Raw genomic sequence first — 22,470 nt, 5'->3', positions numbered from 1 at the left:
TGCCAATATTTTAAAAACAAAATACTGAAAGACGTTGGCAAATTTTTCTTATTACTTAAAACAGAAAACCTGCGACATAGCCACAACTCTTGTCTTTTGCTTTTCAGAAGTGATCTCCATTGTGAAACACGCGTTGATGACAAGGTGTGTTAGGAATCTGGGCAAGCCACATATGTTGAACTTCATTTAGTGGAATGACCATCGCAACTACAGTCCCAACTTAAGGAAAACGGGCATACTTTATTACTTCCAGGGAATAAGTTACTATGTACAGAGCTCGACAGAAAGAGGGCACGCTAAAACTTGCCAATGCTTATGCTGTGCAGTCGACAACCGCTGCCACAAAAAGCGGCTTGCTAACATCAACGAGAAACTTTGAAAAAAAAAAATAAAGAATAGAAAGATGCGACGCTCTACCCTAACTCAAACGCAATGTCCGAGGAGTACCAAAGCCGTAGTTTAACAACAAAATGACTAGATGACGTCCTTTGCCATCACCAGAAATCATCACGAGGCAAGCCGACAGACGAGGCTTAGCAAATATGGTAGCGGTTGCGTAGAAAAATCACGGTGAATACCACGAAATCAAAAAAGTGCTCCTAAAGTAATCAATCTTTTCCAAGATGCGTGCAAGCTCACACTTCTCGCAGGGGAATGGTACGTTTCGCTGGCTTTATGGCAAACTTCTCTTTCTTGGGGCAACACCTACGTGGGTGACAAAGCGAGTAACGGTCATAGATTATTTTGTTTCTCCAAGATTACCGATACAATTGTCTTATATCGCTATCGTCTTTTCCAAAACCAGTCACGTTGTCTGAATGCGATTGTTCTCGAACTGCTGTCTGCACGGCTGAACTAAAAACAAAGCGGTGTGCAAAAGCATTGACTCCTTGCATCTCGTCATTGACTGCACCGTAATCCGGACACTAACTGTACTGCAAGAGCACTTAGGTTCTTCTCTCACAGTTGCCAACCCATGCTCACAGCTTAGACGACTGAATAAAATCCGAGACAAATTAGTGTTATTACAGAATCAAAGCTTGTAAAGAAAAAAAGCAACACCTCTCCTCAGCAGGACAACACGTGGGCCAACGTGGGGCAAATATCGGAAGAGCCCACACGGGACAAATTGCATGGCAAGAATTTGCTGCCCGCATTCACGAAACAAAAATAAATGTTTTTCAGTGGGAGGCGCGGTTTTCAGTTGCTTCCAGCACGAAGCTTCCGTCAATTGCCGGGAACTATGGAGAGCGTGCTTGTCGCAAGGTCTCCCTCTTGCCACCAGCCCTACCCCCTCCGCACGTGTAAGAGCCGACGGAGTGACGTTGAAGGTTGGTCCCGCCGCCGCGCCGTCTGCGATGCAGGGTGCAATTCCTCCGCCCTCAGGGCAGTCCAAGGTCCAGTGCCGACATTGGAATGCGCAAGGATCCGACAGTATGGTTCGGGTCCCGTCAGTACGGCGTCCTCTGGGTGATGTTCACCAGGTCGTGTGTGCTGGAACGCCAAAGAGGACATAGTCAAAATTGAGGCGCTCCTTTCGTCTGCTGCCCAAATGACCCGAGTGAAGAACGCGGTAGCGATAGATATGCAAAACTGGGCAACGTGATGTTGCGCGACACCACAACTTCGCACCGCGAGTTGCGCGACGTCGCGGGGTCTGGTATGGCCCGCTTTGCGTCGTGTGACCCCTAATGGCATTAGTTGCGTGGCTATGCGACACGCAGTGGCGTTTTGTTAAACTTATTTCATGACAGCGCAGAACGTCTGTGGCGACGTCACAAGAGATCCCAACTCCGCTTCCATTAAAAAGCGTTCTGCATTCAAATATGGTTAGGACCAGAACAGTTCTATTTGAGAAAACAAGAAAGTTGGTCTCAGTACCAGCAAACTGTTTAAACCTTGCTTTAAACTGAACTAAATATAACTTCACCAATAAATGAGTAGTACGGATGTTCGTGACAATAATAACCGCCGCAGTGCAAGGAACTAAAATTTCGTCGGATATCGGATACTCCAGTGTAAATTCGCGGGATCACAACGCCCTTCCTCTATCGTCGCCGCTTCCAAGTAAAGTGTTTTTCCAGTTTAAACACTGTCTCAGCAGATCTGAGCCAGCCGAACACTCCCTCCTAATGTGCATTATCGATTCCAAAGTCTGTAAGAGGGTTCTACACTGCATTACAGAATTTATATTATTTATATTACATTAGAGAATCAGTCCTGAGACCAAAAGGGGTCGCTCGAGGTAAAAAGGCACCTATCCCTGGTCTACAGCAGAACTGCAGCACTTAGCATTTCTCTATAAGCCTTTATGTGTAGCACCCTCATTTCCCACACAAAAGCAAAGAACTTGGCAAACAAACAATGTGCAGTGCTTACCAAGGCACGTCATGGTTTCAGTGGGGAGAAGCAGGAAAAGCATGCTGCAAGCAGGCTGGGTCAAAGCGTGGCATGTTCAGCAAGAGTCAAAGCGAAGCCCAGAGTGAGGCAGAAGAGAGCCGCAAGTGTGCAAGGCAGAGCCGCCCAAGAAGCAAGAGAGGCGCAGTCTGGGGTACATGCAGGAGGGAAGAGCAGGGATTACGACGGCATGCAAGGACAGACAAATTCCGTGCAGGCTCGGAAACAATCCTTCTCGTTGTCAGGAAAGTCCCAACCCTAAAATTAATTTCTGCGCTTGTTTTTTTATGCTGTTCGTTAAAGGAGTTAAAGGGGTCATGAAACAAATTCTGGGCTAGGATGAAGGAATTGACATTGGGATTTTACTATTAGCATATCGTTTAGTGAGCCAAAAGAAAGAAGGTAGAAAATCAAAAGCCTGATTTTCGGTACAAAAATTTGGAAACGTACTTGGATGTTTCGTTTCTCCTTCCCTTTGAAAGCTCTCTGCCTTTTCACTGTGATACATTTGCAGTATCCAAAGCACGTCACCCTGCCCCAAAGCACGCTACACGACACCAGTCTTGGGTAAGTTACTTTTAAAAAGTAATTTGTTACAGTTACTTTCAGAAAAAAAGTAGGTAAGTTACCGTTACAGCTACTGCAACCAAAGAGTAACTCGTTACAGTTACTTTTAAAAAGTAACGACATTACTTTTCAGGAAAAAATAGAAAATGCCTTTCACAAAGTTTTGGTGCATAAAATTAAAATGTACGCTTTTTACTTCATATTGTAACTTAGCAGAAGTTGCTTTTCTAAGTTAGTGTTTGAAAATTTCCACGCCAAAGTAGTGGCTCAAATCAAAATACGAGACATGCGCAGTGCCCTCCGCGTGTATTGTTGTTTCACGGTTGATTCACTCGATTAAAAAGCGTTTGCACAGAAAAAAGAAAAACCATAACGTAGGTGTATTGCTTCAAGACACTAAGATGTAAAGGCTCGTTCACACAGAAAGCATTTTCTTACGTTACGTTACGAAATGTTACCAGGAAATATGTGCTTCGTAGTAAGCATGGTACCCAATTCAAGGAGATAGCCTGGCACACGACATTCGAGACGCGAATGTTTCGGTGACGACGAGCTAGGACGGTGAGTTACTGTGGCAACGAAGGACACAAGGCTCGTCGTAACATAACATAAGGAGTTGAGCTCGGTTAAATTTTTCACACTGCACCGTTTTCTTACGTTACGTCTAAGTTACCGAAACATTCCGTGTCTCGAATGTCGTGCGCCAGGCTATCTCCTTGAGTCGGTTGCCACGCTTAATACGAAGCACACATTTCCCGGTGACTTTTCGTAACGTAACGTAAGAAAACGGGTCTGTGTGAACGAGCCTCAAGTGTTCAGTTACAAAGTACAAGCGCATGCGTAACGATAACTAGGTTTTTTTTTCATGAAATTAACATGTGGCTATATTCGGGTCGTGACTTGTGAGAAAGAATGTATTCACAAGGTTGTGCAAGGCCAACTTGACACTCGAAATGTCGGAATAGACGATTTGAAAAGTGCAAGGAAAATCTAAATTGTACTCGTTCAGTGATATATTATTCATAAAACACTGGAAAGTAACGAAAAAAGTAACGTCGTTACTTTCATCGTTACCTCAGAAAAAAGCAATAGAACTACAGCTACAAGTTACATTTTAAAAAAGTAACTCGTTACAGTTACAAGTTACCAAAAAAGCAACGAAATTACAGTAACGCGTTACTAGTAATGCATTACCACCCAAGACTGCACGACACCATACCTCACTTAACCCCTAAGCTGACAGTGCGGTGGGAGCTACGCGCTTGCCGGTCCAATCAGCCGCCTCCCTTCCATCACCTGACCACAATCTCTGTGCGTGGGTATCTGCAAGGGAGCATGATCATGTGGCAAAAGTGTGGCTGGCCGAGTGAGCACGTGGCTTCCCACAGCACTGTCAGCTTAGGGGCAAACAGGGTGGGGAAAGCAACTTTTGTCCGACGTTTGAGCGATGGGCTAATCTTCTAGGGGGAGAATGGCTGTGTCCGGGTACACAAACGAGAGTCCGAGCAAGAGGGGACACCCCCCTTTCCGTCTTCTTGAACTGTTTGGTATGATGCGCGATTTGTGAGTTGAGGAGGAAAGCTAAGAAGGAAAAAGATGAAAAATCGTTTCATGGCCCCTTTAAGACAGGACACTACTCAGGAAGGCACACCTATTAACCGCCTGTCATTTGTACGAACGAAATTTTCAGGGTACAATCATAGCTAGGAAAGAGGATGATATGCAAAGTTCTAGGTTTATAAATTTATCCTTCCAAGACTCCCATAAAAGTATGCCAAGCAAACACTGCACCCCCGAGGAAAAGAATAGTCTAGAAAATGTAATGATAACGGCCAGTTATTTTTCTGAAACATACAGTACGACACCCGTGTCAAGCGACAGGAAAGGAACTGCGGAAATTAGACCCCTTTTTAATAAAAAATAATAATCTGAAAAAAGTTTTTTTTTTGCTTGCGTTCAAGATGCATGCAAAAAGCCACGAAAATTCAGAAAACAAGTTCACCAGTTATGCTCCTTAAAATTGCCACTTTCTTGCATATTGCAAATGGACTGAGGTGCTGCACACCATACAGCACACAATCATTCCTCATCATCAATTAAAATTTGGCAAGGGTGAAAGGATTGTACTGTAACGTCGTCGATTGCGACGTCGCCCGTCCCAATTTCCCCGCTAGATTTACCAAAAAAACTTTTCCCGCTAAATGTAGCGGGTATAAGTTTCACGCGACGTCACGTGGCATCAATCGTAGTGTCGCACGACGCTTAATGGTGCCACATATTCCCCGCCAAATCTTGTGGGAAAGTTTCTCCGCTAAATTTAGCAAAGAAATTCTACCGCTAAATTTAACGAGGAAATACTTCATGCGATGTCTGCTTCGTGTGAAACTTGGCAGGCCAAACCGTACAGGTACCAGAAACGCTAGGAAACTTCGCCAATGACGGGCGTCGCCATAAAAGAGAATGTCTGCCTACTTTTTTCCAAACTTGTTGTGGATGACGAGGAAGACGAAGGCCAGGGCGAGGCAGAGGCTGCCCACCGCAATGTAGGCGATCCCCAGGAAGGGGTTGCGGCCGCCCAGCCAGGACGTGTTGGACAGGATGATGCGCTTGCTGCCCTTGAACGGCGCCACCGGGTAGCCTTGGCAGCGGGGTGGGCCCCCCAGTCAGGGAGAATGACCCTCCGACAGTCGGGCTTCCCCCCCCCAAAGATGTTTCGCAATGGTCGGGTTTTTGTTTCCAAAAAAGGAATCAATGCGAGGGTGTTCTCTTAATTATTTGCTGGGAGCAAGTACAATGCTTGCAAGTTGTTCAGGTTTGGAAGCATCGAATGGAAATATCGAAGGTGATATGCATCATTTTTTTCTTCTCGATGAGTCGAAAAACTTGCGACAATATTATAAAACACCACTTTTCAGAAATAACACATACACTTGATGTCGCAAATGCCGCAAACGCCGCAAAACCTTTGCTCTAGCAAAATGCAGCTCCAGAGTCACCTCGTAGGTGGCGCCAGCGTGTTCTCGTTGTAAGAAATCACGAGAACTCGGCCGTAAGCAAAAGCCACGTGACGCGGGCAAACCAATGACTGCAGCGACGCCGTGAGAAGATGGGGTCGAAGGGGATGGCGAGCTGATGTTTATGCTCCCTTGAACAGCCCCGCTCTTTAACAAGCCTCCGTCGTCGCGGCCTCGGCAAACCGGGGGAAAAGGATACGGTACTGGATCTCGAGGTCGTACGTGCCCTTGGGAAGGGCGTTGATGAAGTACTCCTGAGTGTGATCCACCCGTCCGTACAGCTTGCGGAACGTCGGCAGCGCCGCCGTGCGCATCCACACAATCAGCGACTCGTTCTCGAAGCCGCCGACCTGTTCTGCCGGCAGGGGCCAGTTGGGCGGCTTGGCCGTGCCGTTGAAGTTCATGCCTGCGTGTGGAAGAACATCGCGGACGAGTTCTGGCAGTGCATGACACACACTTGGATGTACAGCATACACTCCTTGTCGTACGAATGTGTGACGATACGCTTGAGCAATACACTCTTGCGTCTTCGTTTGCATTCATAAAGTTTCTAATTCTTTTTAATTAATCCAGGCGTGTACCTGCATTATCCCGCTTTAGAAGTGTACTTTTCTCCCAAGCATTGCGGGCGCGTGGAGGAGAGGGGGATTGGCTTGGCCATCATGTTGAGGTGAAGAGAGTGACTGACCATCTCGTTGTGGTGGGAAGAGTGTGCCAACATTCCGCGACGTCATAGACTTTGCGTGCGAAATTTAACCACATCGGACATGATGTACTGCATTTAAAGTGAAGTACTACGAGTACTTTTGCAATTGTATCTGTCTTGGTAAGCTCTCGTCCCAACTACACACATCTTCAATGGAACAATGTACAAAATATTTACTGCGTTACTTAGCCACAGCTTTGTCGACAGTTCCAGTGATTTATCATGCATCAAATTTGAGAAATGGCACTGAAAGTCCACTGACGTAGTTTCCGCTGAAAATACAAGAAATATCGACACCAAAAAAAGTACAAGTTTGAACTCCTCAAATGTATTCGGAGCAAACTCTGAGCACACAAAAAACCCTCTCAGTACTACTTTGTGTGAAAAGTATATAGTATTAGGTATCTTGTATAGTATATTTCAAAAGCAAATTAATAGTACTCGTTTGAAAACAATTTACTTAAAAACCCCGCAAGTACCATATTTTACAGCATATAGACCGACACTTTGTTTACAAATAAGTCCGTGTTTTCCCACACCAGGTGTGGGCACTGTGCGTGCGCAGAAATCAAATTCGGGAAAACTGAATGGTTTGCGCATGTGCAGTGCCGTCGACAGCGCCACCGCAGCTGTGTGACGTCAAGACCGCGTGTTGGTCTATAAGTCGCATTTACTCTTCGAGAAGTTCCTTCGGAGTGTTCTATACAACCGTGCGATGTATGCACATTTTTCTTCATAAGTATGGACGTTACCTGCGGAGATTCAGCACGGGGGTCATGTTTCTCGTTCAGTTCATTGACGTGAATGCTGAAATTTGCTCTCGCTTACGCATCTATTGCAATAATAACACACGTGTGCGGGCTTTTCAACGCAGTTTTGCCGCATCGACCATACAAATATTTAGGTGCGACTTATATACCAACTTTCCTCTGAAAACAGCCGTTTATAGGGAATGTGCGACTCATACAAAGGTGCGATCTGGACCGGAAGATGGGGCACTTTACAACGCCGGTAACACGACTGGCCTATCGAGGCGCAGCGTAAAAGAACTGAATGCAGTCGCAGATAAGGCAAGCACGAGCTCGCATTCAAAGCTGCTCGTACAATGCCGTGAAGCGGCCCTTTCGAGGGACGGACGACTCTCCCGCCGCTGAACTTCGCTCCCCTGGCTCACCTGCGGGGTTCTTGAACTTGACCCTACGGTCCGTCGGCCAGGCGATCTTGTCAAAGAGCAGCTGAACCGTCCGAACCTCGCCCATCTCCTCGTGAGCGTTGTGGTACTTCAGCATCAGCGTGTCTGCACGGCAAGACAGGATGAAATTCGGCGCCACCTGGTGCCTCGAAAAGCAGTTTCACTTTCGACAAACTGATGGCGGTCGTGAAACTACTTCGTCCATCACTATCGCGCGTCAATGGCAGACGGAAACTGGTTCTTCGATCCCCTCGTAATTCTTTCGTGATTTTGTTTCAGCTTCGACAGTGTGGACGCGAGAACCGACTGGTACAAAGCGGAGACCCAAAAGCCTCTTGACTATATTTCCGCCATCGAAGGACGTTAGAGCCAAACTAGTATCAAAAGATTGATTGGACTGCACTTTAAAATAAACGCTTACGCGGCCGTTACATCTACCCCGTGCGTCGTGTCGTGTTTTACCGACATCTCTAATGCACGGGCCTTCATGCATTCTCCGCTTGGTAGAATCTTCAACTTCTTCCTTTGCAGTCTTCAAGGAAGTCACCATTAGTTTGGCACAGGCGCCATTCACTAAAATGACGATAGTGATCAAAGTTGTCAGACTGAATTTCGGGAAGGGTCTAGTATTGGTCCAAAACGCGGATGCGCCGAGCCAGGATATGGTCCCGTGCCACGAATAAGGATTTCACGAACCCGTTAATGTTCGAGATCAACCAGGTTTAACCTTTAAGAATTTCCAACATAAAGCTTGACAAAACTTCAACTTTTGTACACATGCACAAAAATTTAGAGACGAGCTGATGCCGCCACCTGGCAGAGGAAACATGCAATATTCGTTGAACATGTCGTTTTATGGTTTCACATTAGTGAACTAACGAAATCATCAAAAGTAGATATGTTTGCTTTCACACAGCGTAAACATAGGTAACCATTTTATACAATGTGAAATAAACTACCTGGTAAATTATTTGCTTTATTAAATTTGAAAATGCCCCCAACCTAGGCCGTCCTCGCATCCCCCTTCTGTTTTGTCGTAGAACAAATATAACGCCTTGACAAAAGTGCTTACGAAAGTCTAAACAAACCACAAATATATTTTTTCTTAATGCCGTGTGTTATCTACAAGGACATGGTTCCATAGTGAACATGCACCATCGTCCAAGCTCCCCTCTAGAACTGGAGAGTCCTAGAATACCCTAGAAACACGAAATCCTGTCCCTAGACCCCCCGAAAAGTTCCTAAAAGTCCCCAGACATAAGAACATATATCCCCACCGGCCTGCAACACTAACTTACAGTCCGTTGCAACCTAAGAACAAAGGGCGAGGGTAAGACGGGCCGGGGAGGAGGAAGCAGACGGAATGCTGAAGAAAAGAGGGGGAAACCTCCTTCCCTCTTTAGCGTTCCGTCTGCTTCCTCCTCCCCGGCCCGTCTTACCCTCGCCTTTCGTTCTTAGGTTGCAACGGACATAGGTGGCCATATTCAGCCCCATTCTGCCACACGGAGTGAAGGACAAAGGGCTTAATTACTCTCGTCTCGGCAACACTGGCGCAATGATACCACCTCTGAAGCCTCGAAGTGGATGGGGGACACGCACCATTGAAGATGCTGTTGGCGATGGCTCCACAGGGCGCTATCGTGCGGCCCTGAGCGTCTTTTGCAAACGGCTCGCAATCCGCATTCGACACCAGCGGGTCCCCCAGCAGCTGAATGTCGCTTCGTGACTTCACATAGCGCCGATGGTTCTGGTAGAAGTTGGTCAATCCGTAGTAGACGTAAACCTCCGACTGCAAGCCCAGGAGGGAAGGCATCAGAAGACGGACATACCCTTGCCCCCCGAAATTCCCTGGCCGTCCCTGCCCCCCAGTAAAGCGTTAATCCAGTTTAAAGGGCAACTCCGGTCCATACTTTAGATTTTGGGATTATGACTGTTTTTAGTGCAGTCAGCGTCCCTGAATTGCAAGGTGTAATTTTTTTCTTGTTATTGTGCGTAGTTTTAAAGATATTGACGCCTAAAAGTTTTTTTTGGGGCGCGGCCAACAAAACCGAAGCTAGCCGCTCGAGGCCCCGGCAACACTGGAAATCAGCCGCTATGTGAACGTGACGTCAAGATCGTTCTCGTTCAACGAGTACGCAGGCTGAGCGCCACCTACCTCTGTTGCGCTAGCCGTCTAAAGATAGGAGGTAAGCTGATTTTGTTTTAATTCTGTATATGTGGTAGTTATCGAGCATATGTAGCAAGAGTTAGTGCGTATATCCAAAAGCTAGCAACTGGAAAACCCGTGAACACGTACGGTGTTGTACTCGGTGGTCACCGCCGTGCGTGCGCTATGCCCTACTCGTGGCTTGTATACCCAAAAGCTAGCGACTGGAAAACGAGTGAACTGGTTCGGTGCCGTACTCGGCGGCTGTCGCCGTGTGTGTGGTCTTCCGTACTCGTCGCTAGGCCTAAATTGTCATCTGGGCTCCGTGGATGGAGCGGCGTTGCTTTATGCCGCGCTGCCAGTGATGTACAGTACTGGGGGCCCTCTCGCTTTCGCGCTTCGGGTCAGTCCCAGACAAGAAGGTTTGAGGATCTCCGGCGCGGGCCGCGGCGCCCGAAAGCACGTGTGTTGGGCTGTACACAAATGTTTTTTTCGTTTTTTTTCCCTCGGGCGCGTAAAAGCCGAAGTCCAAAGTTCACTCGTCGTACAGCGTTCACCCACACCCTCTCCAATTTCGGGTCCGACAGACACTTGTGAAAAAGCACCTCCGTGTTGCGCAGCGGGTTGTTTTAGCAGCCCACAGCGCTACAAGTTGCACTCGGCATCTTTCGAGGAACAGCTGGGCAGTCTTGGGCGCACCGAGTTGCTCGCTAAAACAAGTCTTCCTCACAAGCAAATAAACAAAAGGCCATGCAAAAGCTACACGGGCTACAGATAAAAGCAACGGCTAAACACGCCAATCACAAGCCGAAGTAGCGGTGGTAGCGGCTCAAAGAAGCGCACTCTGCGCAACGCCCGAACCAGAGGAAAAAAAAGAGAATGATATGGACGTCACGGCCCAATGTTGCTTTAGTGATCGGCAACCCGCTGGCCACCCGCTAAGGAGCAGCGGCTCGCGGCGGGTCGCATTTTTGTTATCCGCATTAGTTGAGAATGCGGCGTCCTACGGACTAATATTTTGGCTGGGGTCGTATTTTGTGTCACTACAGCGATACCAGTAATTTATTTAATTTTAAGTTTTGGCCGGAGTTGCCCTTTAAAGGCCGACGACCAGACGCGAGATTCTGCAAGGCAGAACATCCTCCTCACCTTGGGGGAGGGGGAAACAGGCAACGGTCAACAGGGTAGAAGGGGGAAAGGAGGAAGGGGGGAAAAGTGGAAAGCGCGAACTAGTTCGGTCGTCGGTCTTTAAGCCTTATTTTAGGAGAACGCAGCGAAGCCACTGGTCATCAAACCGTGGGGCACCCTACTGTTCGAAGACCGGTGGCTTCGTTGCGTTTCCATAGGAGTTAAAACTTTTCCTTTCTTTACTTTTTCCTCAAATAGGTTTGCTCTGAAAATTTTACAAAAAAAAAAATGCACCATTTGTGGAAAATGCTGCACAAAATCATAGTGAGATAGGTTAAGAAACCAAATTTGGTGGTCAATTTAAAGAGCCTGGCCACTATTTGGGACACCCAATAGTCTAGAAACTGCACAAACTAATCATTATAAGCAGTACATCGTTATAAGGGGATCGCACTGTATAATGCATCGACGATGTTAAAACATAAATAAAACGGGCCTACCATTATATATCATTTATTATGATACAGCCCAAATCACAATAGTATGGTAATTGTTAGAGTGACCAGCCGCCCCGTTCTAGCCGGGACAATCCCAACTTAGAGGTTTGTTTCTACTGTTCTGTCATTTTGTCCGAACATGGCAAGATGCTGCAGGTCGCACTGCACCCAGGCGGTCGACGAAAACTGCATCAGACACTCGCGTCCGCTCGCCTTTTCCGCCGGCATTTCTACCACCAACCGGCGGGATCACGCCGTCCGAGAGCGTGACGCACCCCTGCCTTAACTGGCAAAATGTGACACCGTTCCCAGCTGCACCGACCCACCTTGAAATCTTCCGTCAACTCGATCCGTTCGAGGCAGGTGCACGTCTGCCTGACGTCGCGCTGGAGCACCGAGGCGCATGTCACGTTCTTCCCCTTTTCCTTGCACTCCGTGTAGTCGAACTGGAACTCTTGAACCTGGAAATGCAGGGGCGAAATGGAACGTCTCCGTGTCGGTCGCCACTTCGTTCCGGGGGAGCGAAAACTTCTCAAGTCGGTTCTACGGATGCAGGAGCCAGTAGACCTCTCAATCTTACGGCAAACGGAACGACGACGGCTGTGGCACCCTTGTTCCTCGACTACCCCTGTCAAAAAACTAACCGTGGAAAATGGCATCTTAAAGGGACACTGATAGGGTATTTATGCTCGCCAAGGTTTTCATTCATACATGACATATGAGAGCCCAACTACCCAGAACACAACTTGCAGCTCGAAATTCGTCCGCCCAAAAACTGCCAATTGAGAACTCACCGGTTTGAGTTGCCCTCACTTTCTACTTTGTGGTCATGCGCCGTTTTCTATAGTTTAGACGCAACCACCAAAGATAATCGAAGTCGTGAGTAATAGAAGGCAGATACTATATGCTAAAAACAGACAAAAAATATGATATCCATTTTTGTGGCTTGTAAAAAGCTGCAAATATTTGATTGAAAAAAAAAAAAAAGGAAGTTGCACAGCCACGTGACTTTTGGTAACTTTCTACTCTATATTTCTTCTTCCTTTTCAGTCGAGTTTCGGTTTCAATTTCAAGCAGTTGGAGTTAATTACTTTACTAAAAATATATGTGATGCTGTAGCAAAATATTGATTGGGTAGTCTTCTGATGCTATAATGTATTGCCCGACAAAAAATAAAAACATTTTTTTGGGAGGCCGCCAGTGTTTCTTTCAAAGGATACTTCAACGAAATTTGAAATATACCCATCATGTCCACAAATAGGCTGAATATGATCCCCAATATCCGTAAATGACAATCGCACGCTTGTATTTTGAGCCTGATGGCTGTATTTTTCGTTATAAACAGCCCACTCTGGCAAGCGCTCGGAGAGCAGCCAGCGGAGAGCACGTCATATCTGACGCAATCGTGACGTAGGTTGTCTTGGGACAAGCAAAGCTGCAGTGAGGCTGACGTCGAGAGGATGTCCTAGTCATTTCGTCATTCCAGCCACCGAAGCGGCCAAAGCATGCCAGCGATCGGGCCACCGCAACTAACCCCAAGGGAGTTCCTCTTTCCCCTCTTTTCTCGTAGTGGCCAGAGGGGAGACAGTTACCACCACTACCTGTTAAGGTTCCTAGACGGGCGTTACAAACCAGGTGTTAGAGACATCCACCAGGTGCTCTTTGCTAATCGTTTAATTCATTTTAAAAGTCCTTTTCGTGTCTTTTTTAACGAGAGATCGGTGCGTCCGATGTGATAATGCTCCCTTGAACACTAATCGACCAAGAAATAAGCGCCGAAATTTCGTTGTAGTATGCCTTTAAAGAAACGCTGAACTTAAAAAAAAATCACAGGATGCATACACCACAAAATAAAGTTTTGACAAGATATTTTTTTAGACCATTTTTTAACAATCGAGAAATGAACTTACTGCAAATGACTTAATTTTTTAGAAAAACTTATATTTAACAAAACTAACGACTTGAAGAAAATTGACCTCGTGATTAGAACACTTCATCGAAACAGATACATAGCACGTCCCACCATATTGCAATCTTTTGTACACGGCAAAATTTGCGAAATACCGAGCCTGCGAACGTCGTTTAGAGTATATTTCAAGGTTAACAACCAAAACAGAAGCACCTTCCAGAATCCCTCCTAGCTCGAAATATGTGTTGTGACACAAATATTGAGCTAAAAACTTCCTCCTCCTTAAAAATTTAGTTTTGTTACAAATACATCTCATCTAGACACTTTAAAACACATCTTTTTGGGGAGTTCAGCATTTCTTCAAGAATACGGTCCCACTAATTCAGAGTGCCATTCATTTTCACGACAATAACACGCTCAACTTAATAAACAACCACCTTGATATAGGCACATATGTACTGACCTGCATCTATATCCTGCCTGTCCACCAATTCATTTTATAATTATATGTGAGATTGAGACATTTTCTAAATTGTAATTTCTGCTTTTGAGCGGAAATCAAGAGACCCATCAAGTTGCGTTACAATGTTACGGCAACGAAACGTAGAGCCCACACACATACCTCATTGGAGGATACCAGGAGACCGATCCCGATCGGTATGAAGGCGAGGCCAATCACGAAAAAGGTCGGCAGCACCGTGCCCGCCGTCAGGATGGGCTGCCATGCCGACAGCCGCTGCTGCTTAAATGCACTGCCTACAGGGGAAAAAAAAAGGAAGACGCAAGCTTGTGATTTGTATCCTTTCTTCTGTTCACTTCCCATGCAGGCATTCATACTTACTGCTGCAACTGCTAAAAAGAAGGCGGGAATAAACACGCAAAATGACATTCGAGTAAGTTTGCACGTGCCTCTTGCGTCGCTCCACGGAAGCATTAAATAGTGCTGCAAGTAGTGGACCTGCTTCCAAATTTTGGCTTGGATTATTCGATAGTGAAAAGCAGCAGACGTACCCAAGCTGTGCCAGATTTGTTGTACAGACGTGTCTCCTTAATACCAACCCCAGATTAATATGCATAGCAAGCTATATGAAGAAGAATTTCAAGGATGAACTGGGCAAATACATGCATTTTTGTCTCGTTATTATGGACGACTGAAATTGTCTTGGGGGAATGCAGGCGTCCATATTAATGAGACATTAGTGTACCTTAACCTTGTCTTTCGAATAATGATTATGTGCCGCTGCAAACACTGTGGCGTGCACTTAAGATGCAGCTGCTAGCTGAAATTAGTCTGCTATACAAAATCAAATACACGGAGAGTATACACCTTTCCAAAAAAACGCTCCTAGGCCGCCGCCATGTTGCTGAGGCTGATGCGGCTGGTGCGACTCTCGCGCCCTCTATCAGCTAGAAATTTTCTGCCACTCTCTTGGACTGTGAAGACCCGCTCAGCGCGGTTCTCTACCTACGTTTTTGCGCTTTTGCATTTGACGTTTTCTCAACTCTCTTGAAAGTTTCCACCTAATTTTCTTATGGGAGCTGCATACCCTTTCTGTGTTATCTTCCATTGTGACAAATAGGGCTGGTAAGTGCCTGCCATTCAAGCGTTTCTGCTCAACATTCACCGGAAATGAAGGAGGGAAAGAGGGAACAATGATCGCGATTTTGCGAACATTGTTCTTCCCCCTCCCGAAGATAATCTGCGTAGAGTCCTTCTCAGTCATAGCCAAAAACAGTTGTCCGGGTTGGGGTGGGAAACGAGTCAGTTGCGTTCGTTCCTTTGCCTTGGTGTTGTTGTGGAAAAAAGGAAACTCTCCACAAAATGTGCTTCAAAACAAAGTCATCTTGGATTCCGTCCGATCGTCAAGATGTGACTGTCATTGGATTGTGACTGTGTTATTTGAGATCTTTTTCAAATTAATTCTTTTCAGATAACACTGCATCGTGTGGTACATACAATATATTGTTTGAATGTTAACACTCGCTAAATCGTATGTCTATGTCCTGTCCATCGGTAAACACGTTATTTGTGTGCGTGAAAAATGCACCCCTTTCGGCTATCTTCTGCTGTAAATTATTTTTGACAGCTAAATACTTTGTCATTTGACATGCGGCGAATCGCGCGGCGCCTTCACAACTTATCGTAAAAAAAACAAAAAAAAACTAAAACTATACATTCCCGTCGCATTTGTTCTGTTGCGCACGTACCTAAGAAAAATAGTTTATAGGTTTTTATTGCTTTTTATTTTTTTCAAATATGGTACAATGCTTTCTCAATGACCTTGGGAAAATACATGCACCATGAAACACAAAATACAGCGGGATAACACGAGAACTTGGCCGCCAGCAGTGTTTGAAACTGTGCCTACGCGGACTGTGCCTATGCGGGCTGAGCCTATTGAGATCACAGCCCACTCGGTTAGGGTTAACAGGGACGCCAGTGACAGTCTCGCCTCAAACCCAGCGGATGGGCTTGAAAGCGGTTTGCTGCCCCTGGGGTCGAGTGTTTCTTGGGAAGGTGTGTAGCACTCTTGGCGGCAAGCTCCGGCACCCGTTTCTCACACACTGTTTCTGACTTCGTCCTTTTTAGACTACCTTGATCAGTGTGCGTCACCAATTCTAAAAATCCCCACGTTATCTACATGTGTTTCCCACTCGTGCACGAAAAGCGCATCACAGGATTTATATGCCTTATCCCTTTTCAGGACTAAAGACAAACCTTCTACGAAAAGAAAAGCAGAAAAAAAAACAGAGTGCAATGATTGGTGTACACCACCCAGCTCCAAAGAACGCAGGGATTGGCGTACACCACCGTGCGTTTGTGTGAATGGTGAGTGTGCTGCTCTCCTTCTTCACCACATATAAAATAAGAACTAGCACGACCTCAATTAAGTCTGCACTTCCTTTGGGGTTGGACGACTCACCAATAGCCATTTGCTGAAATCGTGTATGAACCACTCTATACTTACTTTTAGCACAAGAACTGTAGTGAAAACAATAGGTAGCGCCCATGGTGGAGCGTTACTAATCAAGATGCTATTTCAAGTCAACAGCAATGCTAACCCTTCTCCTCTCAAGCCTCTTATGCCACTTCCCGTTTTCAAGACGGGTCTTTGATGTTTTGCAACATAAGAGCGGGATGTACAAAAATGTTAGTTGCAAACCGGAAAAAAAAAAAAAAAAAAATTTAGTGCGTCTTGAAACCTGGCCCATGGAGCACATAGGGAGCAACAGGTGCAAATGAAGAAAAGGCAATTCTACTGTCTTCACTTCTGCTACCTTCTCCACTCTATTAGGGCAGTCTTTCCCTTTCCACTTGCGCTACCCTCGCCCCCAATGCCCCTCCAGGAAAGTGCACAAAATTTGAGTCGGCGTCTGTTGGAGCCCAATGCTCTGAATTAAAACCACTGCCGCAGCGTGTTATGCACACCTGCAACATTACGCTGTGCAACAAGGTTTGCCGAGAGTCTAGAACGAGGTTCGACGTTGTTTATTTAGAAGGCAACCAATATTTCTGCTTTTGCTTCCCATCCGCACAGTCAAACTCCTCGCCAAATAGCTACGGACAGCGTGACTCTACCATAAAATATACAAAGATGTGGCCAAGGGATCTGACTACAAACGGATGAACACATCACGGGCACTTTCATCATCGTACGTGGTCTCTGAAAAGGCAATAATCCAAATATGCAGATGAATGAACCATACTTGATAGAATGAATCAAAGTCTACGAGCCTGCCGAAAGACAAGATCTTTGGTGGAGCCAGGATTTGAACTCTTGGTTTCCCAATATCCAGTCGGTTATGCTAACCACTGCGCCACTCTATAGTGGTGTAGTAGTTTAAATCTCGGCTCCTCCAATAATTTTGTCTCTTGGCTGCATCGCAGACTTTGATCCGTTCTACCTAGTACGGTTCATTCATCTGCATATTTTCGGTTATAAATGGATGAACAGATGCGGAAGTCTTTTCCCGTATTCTCAGCACTACATGTCTAAGAGTTGAAATTTTGCACGGATGTGAACCATACAAGGATTCGAATTTTAGACATCCATTATGACATGACGAATTTCGTTAATGGCAGATTATGTTAATGATGATCTATGTATGATGCTAGCTTGTTTATGACCTAATAAAGGAGGCATTTGTCAAGATGTGCTGTGCGTGAGAAGTTTTTACGTTCCGACTAAGCACCAGTCTAAGAAAAAAAAAAAACCTCTTTTTCAATCACAATATTTAGTCCAGAAAACTACAAAGTGTTCTCGAGCGATGTTCGAGCGTAAAATTAACCGCATAAATCGGCCAATAAAGTGAGCGCAAACGAAACTCTTCACAAAGGAGTCTTTAGATGGTGTATTTATCATATACTCAAATTTCGTTTGTAGATGTTTCCAGAAACCAAAACGAGAAAGAAAAAACACTATATATATCTATGCATGAGGGGGGGGGGGGGGGGGGGACATAAACAAACTGGTTGATGGTGCCACTCACAAATGGTGCCACCATTGGCGATGCACATTCGAAATGCAGACGATCTGACCGTACACTTGCTGGGAACTGCCTTCGGGTGTTCAATAAAAGGAAACTTTCCTCAAGTTTCCATTCGAATAGTAATTCCATGTTTTAAAAAGGATTCCTTCAGCAACATGCAAAGCAGACGTTGTCGCCGAAAACGACCTTGCTATCGTCGGCTTTGTCACTAAGCCTCCTTTCTGGTGCTCACCCCCTACACCGGAGTTTACGTGTTTTTTAAAGTCGCGGCTCCTTTTATTGTATTTTTTCTTTTCTTTTTTTGTGATGGTTTGGCGTGCTGTATGAATAGAAGAGGTTGTTGGCCACTTCCTTTCCTCGGAGACAGTGAGCACCGATGCCTAATTCCGAATGTTACAGGAGCAAGTATTCCCGGAGATGGAGGCATACTATATATATATGCCAGTGGTTCTCAGTTGAGGGTCCGTGGACACTTTAGGGTCCCCAAAGCCTTGAACCGTCAGTCAAGCCAAGCGCACAAAACTTTTTAAAAATTTTTTATTAGTGCTGGCTGTCTTGCAAAGCTAAATAGACCAAACCACGTGTACTGAGTGAGTAGGGTGGATTATTCTCAGTTTTATAGCCTCAAAATTGTTTCGCACGCATTTAGTTTCCTTCCTTTACTCTTTTGTATGCGTAATCATCCAATACCCGCCACTCCCTTTTGGTGAATGGGGTCCCCCATCATTTCTGTCGATCCAGAACGGGCCTCCAAAACATCAGTAAACGTGAACCACGGCCATATGCAAAAAGAAGTGTGCACATTTTAGCAGGATAGGGCACTTGCGCACTTCGCCATGTCAGTGCGACAGTGGCTGAATAAGACCTTCCCGGGTCTTTGGATGGGTCGCGGGTCTTTCAACATACCATGGCCCCCGCGTTCGCCCAGCCTGTCCCTTTGCGATTTTTTTTGTTTGGGGCTATATCAAGGCAACAGCGTACACGGGCCTGATAGTATCTATGAAAGAGCTGAAAGCCCGCATTAAAGCATCCTTTTGACACTATTAGCGACCGTATGCGTAAGTCACGCTAAATAAATATGAACAGCGATTGCACAAGTGCGTTGCACTGAACAGTGAACATGTTGAGCTGTAGTGAGATTTTTTTCTTTTTTTAATTTAGCGTTGTGGCGTTTTCTTGACACAACCACACAAGCAGCGCCTCCAACGTTTCACGCTGATAACCTCTTCTGGTATGGTGGCGCCATCTGTGAGCACTGTTTGTTTAAGTTCTTTTACCCCGCGCAGAGATATAGCGTTTTTTTTTTTCTTTCTCGTTTTGGTTTCTGGAAACCTATACTCGCAAAATTTGAGCATGATAAATGCACCACCTAAAGACAGCCTTGAGAAAAGTTTCAATGCGCGGATACACCCTGTAAAGGTTTTCAGTTCAGCATGCAACTATTCCACGAAATCATTCGACGAGACAAACATCGTAGCGCTCGCAAACTCTGTTATCAGAGAATTCCCAAAGCTTGCGTCGACCTAGATTACGGGGAATTGGCTCCGCCTTTCACCATTGACGTAATCCGTTTTACCATCACCGTAATCACCTTTTGAACGGTGCAAAGGGTTCGAAGTAGCCATAACAAAAAGGTGTCGTACGGACCACTGGTTTTGCTGTGTAGTTTCGACAACAATTTGTTGCCTTCCGTGAGCCGAGGCGGCTCACGGAAGGCTGCGAATATTTGCAGCCGAGTGGCAGAAATAAACTCCCGTCAATCTTCTATTACATATCGAAGGCCGTGCGGGCTTGAGGAAGCTACAGGCAGTTTACATCTGTAGTCCTCCTTTCAAACTCTAGACGTTATTGTTGAAGATGAGCGTAGTCTACGCTTAAATACCCGTTCTGGCAACACAATTCTAGTTGCACAATCACATCCGAACGAAGAGTATACTCACTCGAAGGCTTTTTGCTCTTCGATCGCCTCTCGGGGGTGGACATTTTTAGCGTTCAAGAGCGCCGGAAGTGACAGAGTCACGTGGTTTCTCGGCCCACGTGATGCTTTACCACGTGACATTCATTTCAACTTCCGGCGCTACACCCGAGCGCCCGAACCGCCGTGTGGGATGTGGCGAGAGCAGGGAAACCGGAATCGAAGGTAGGAGATACGTTGCTTCCACCGTGGCAAGAATTTCCCTCGCTCTTCGATTCAATTAGCAGGCCATCAAACCGGCACTGGCTAGCGGTCATCGTACTTTTTCTACCGAGAGGCTAGCTTAGGACCCTTCCGAGGAGCTTAGGACCCTTCCGAAAACCCTCGCTGAAGGATATACCTTTACGTCAACCGCTTCAGGAAGTCACAGACGAAACCACGATCGTGCAACTAAATTTACGTAAGGAAAAGAAAAAAAAAAAAAAAAAAAAAAATATATATATATATATATATATATATATCTGCGGGGTAGCTGAAGATTGGGCACTAAAAACAACGTCAAATAAATTCCGTCTTAATTTTTTTTATAATTTTTTTTTATTTTTTTTTATAGAAATGAATTTTACAGCTGGTCAACCAGTCTGTAGGAATGTACCGGTTGCGAGGTATGGAAATGTTGATATCTCACATAAAATTCTCTGAATATCAAAAGAGATATTTTATTTATATACATATTTTTTTTAGCTAACGGTATGGTATGTTGATCTGATACATGCATTTGCCTTGACATACCTTCGTTGTCGGCCCCGAGTTATTACAGCGAGAATGTCAAGTATCTTAGGCGGTGCCCGGTTGCCGGTGCACTTAGTTGATTGGTTCCGCGTTGTGCTCCCAATGCCACACGTGTGGAACAATGGCATAGGTCAAGGCTATCATCCTGAAACATCGCGAGCTCGATATCAATGTATAAGATTTGTGAACTCTAATTATTTGACAACAAGTAACATAGATGAATAGTCTGTGTACGGCGTGATGGAAAAATGTTTGCCTTCATAGAAAACACGAAATTTGTTTCCATTTGCATCCGTGTGGCGCGCGCGCCGATGAGGTAATTGATCAATTGATTTTTCTCTGCGATTAAAAGACTGCGACGTTTTTTTTGTTTTGTTTTTTCGTTTTTGCTTTCTAGAAACCGGTTTCGCAGACTGGGTAACCCAGATTTTGTGTGTGTATCTGTATACATTCAGGTTTTTTTTTTTTTTTTTTGTATTATTATATCGGGTTTATATAGATCCTGGTAAAGTACATAACATCTTCCTTTATTTTTTTAATATTTTTTATGGGTTTTGTTTTGGAACAAGTTTGTTATTGCCTTGGAAGCAAATTTTTGGCTCAGGGTCGGAATTTCTAAGTAGATAACCCGTTTCTAAAAGCAAAGAAAAATAAGTTAAACTGGTTATGTAACTAGCTTCTAGCGCGGACTTGGCTATTCGATATATACACTGTTTTCTAATAACTGACATATATATCGCGGGCTTTACATATAAGCTTGAGTATAAAAAGAAATAACAAAAAGTTGGTGCCCTCTATACACTGCTCGCAAAAAAAAAAAAAAAAAAAAAACGAGAAAAATTAAATCATAACACATAGCAAACAGAATGGCGTGCATTGACCATTATTACCATCTAGTTCAGTTAAGTGTTCAGTTTCCAGTAATAATGATCATTTTCCATATCTTCTAAGGGTTAACGCGCGCCAACACCTCGAATTACGTGTCGTGGATAAAGCCGCTGGGAGTTCGTCTGATAACGTAAAGTGTTAATTGCCTTTTCGGAAGTCTATTTTCTTTTTATGACTCATGTTTTGCTTTCTTTCTTTTTTTTTTTTTTTTTTTTAGATACGGCTTATTAGTCGCCGGCAATGGTTCCCGAGCCATCCGCTACGCAGGTTGAGGCGGCACGGGCTGCACACTGCCCACACAGACACAGCCCACCAAGGCAAGGTGCGTGCTGACGTGCGCCTTGCGTCGTCTGCTCTGGCGCCTCGAGTGCCGTCTGCTCAAGCGTCGTCTGCTCCGTGTCGTCTGCTACAATATCGTGCTGTGGTCTCAATATTATTATTTTTTTTTTAACAAGAGGATGCCAGTTGAACAAGTTCATGGTCACGGCGACAGCGGTGAATGGTAACGTCCTCATGATTCTTCTTATATTATTTAATTAAAAAAAAGACACAGAAAGTCAATTATTTTGTCTAAAAAGAAAAAAGAAAAACAAATGCTGTTTCTTCGTTTTGGTGGAAACTGCTTAAACATGACAGACCCGATTCAAAGCAGCCGTAAGTCGTTTTGTTTCGTGAGTGATAGCGCGAAACCTGTAGAACGGGTCGTACTTAATCTACTTTCTTTCCGTTGTTGTTGACGAAAAAAACTAAAAACGACGAACGAAAGAAAAAAGAAATTCACCTTTCTCACCCCCTGAGAAACATCGCGGCAGGTTAAAGTTTAACGAT

The 22,470-nt window shown here is 45.2% G+C and overlaps 2 protein-coding genes across 4 annotated transcripts in view; one reads left to right on the top strand and one right to left on the bottom strand.

The window, feature by feature from the left end:
- Positions 1-220: 220 nt before the first annotated feature.
- Positions 221-20,379, bottom strand: LOC8033670 (cell cycle control protein 50A). The gene is made up of 8 exons (XM_029974861.4): positions 19,988-20,379; positions 14,179-14,312; positions 11,974-12,108; positions 9,476-9,665; positions 7,859-7,981; positions 6,178-6,384; positions 5,437-5,602; positions 221-1,494 (listed from the first exon to the last, which is right to left on the bottom strand). The coding sequence occupies exons 1-8, from the start codon at positions 20,028-20,030 to the stop codon at positions 1,452-1,454; spliced, it is 1,041 nt and encodes a 346-aa protein (XP_029830721.2). The 5' UTR covers positions 20,031-20,379; the 3' UTR covers positions 221-1,451.
- Positions 20,102-22,470, top strand: part of LOC8033691 (UDP-N-acetylhexosamine pyrophosphorylase) — a 22,689-nt gene continuing 20,320 nt past the window's right edge. The window contains exons 1-2 of one of the 3 annotated variants that reach the window (XM_042289412.1): positions 20,102-20,187; positions 21,860-22,144. In XM_042289412.1, the coding sequence (XP_042145346.1) occupies positions 22,101-22,144 (44 nt within the window). In that variant the 5' untranslated portion in view covers positions 20,102-20,187; positions 21,860-22,100. The remainder of the gene's footprint in view (positions 20,188-21,859; positions 22,145-22,470) is intronic. The other 2 variants (XM_042289413.1, XM_042289414.1) reach the window with 2 other exon arrangements.

This window comes from Ixodes scapularis, unplaced genomic scaffold (genome assembly GCF_016920785.2).
Source record: "Ixodes scapularis isolate PalLabHiFi unplaced genomic scaffold, ASM1692078v2 PGA_scaffold12__126_contigs__length_90152505, whole genome shotgun sequence".
Lineage (NCBI taxonomy): Eukaryota > Metazoa > Arthropoda > Arachnida > Ixodida > Ixodidae > Ixodes > Ixodes scapularis.
The sequence above is the reverse complement of the archived record's forward strand: the minus strand, read 5'-3'. Positions and strand labels throughout refer to the sequence as shown.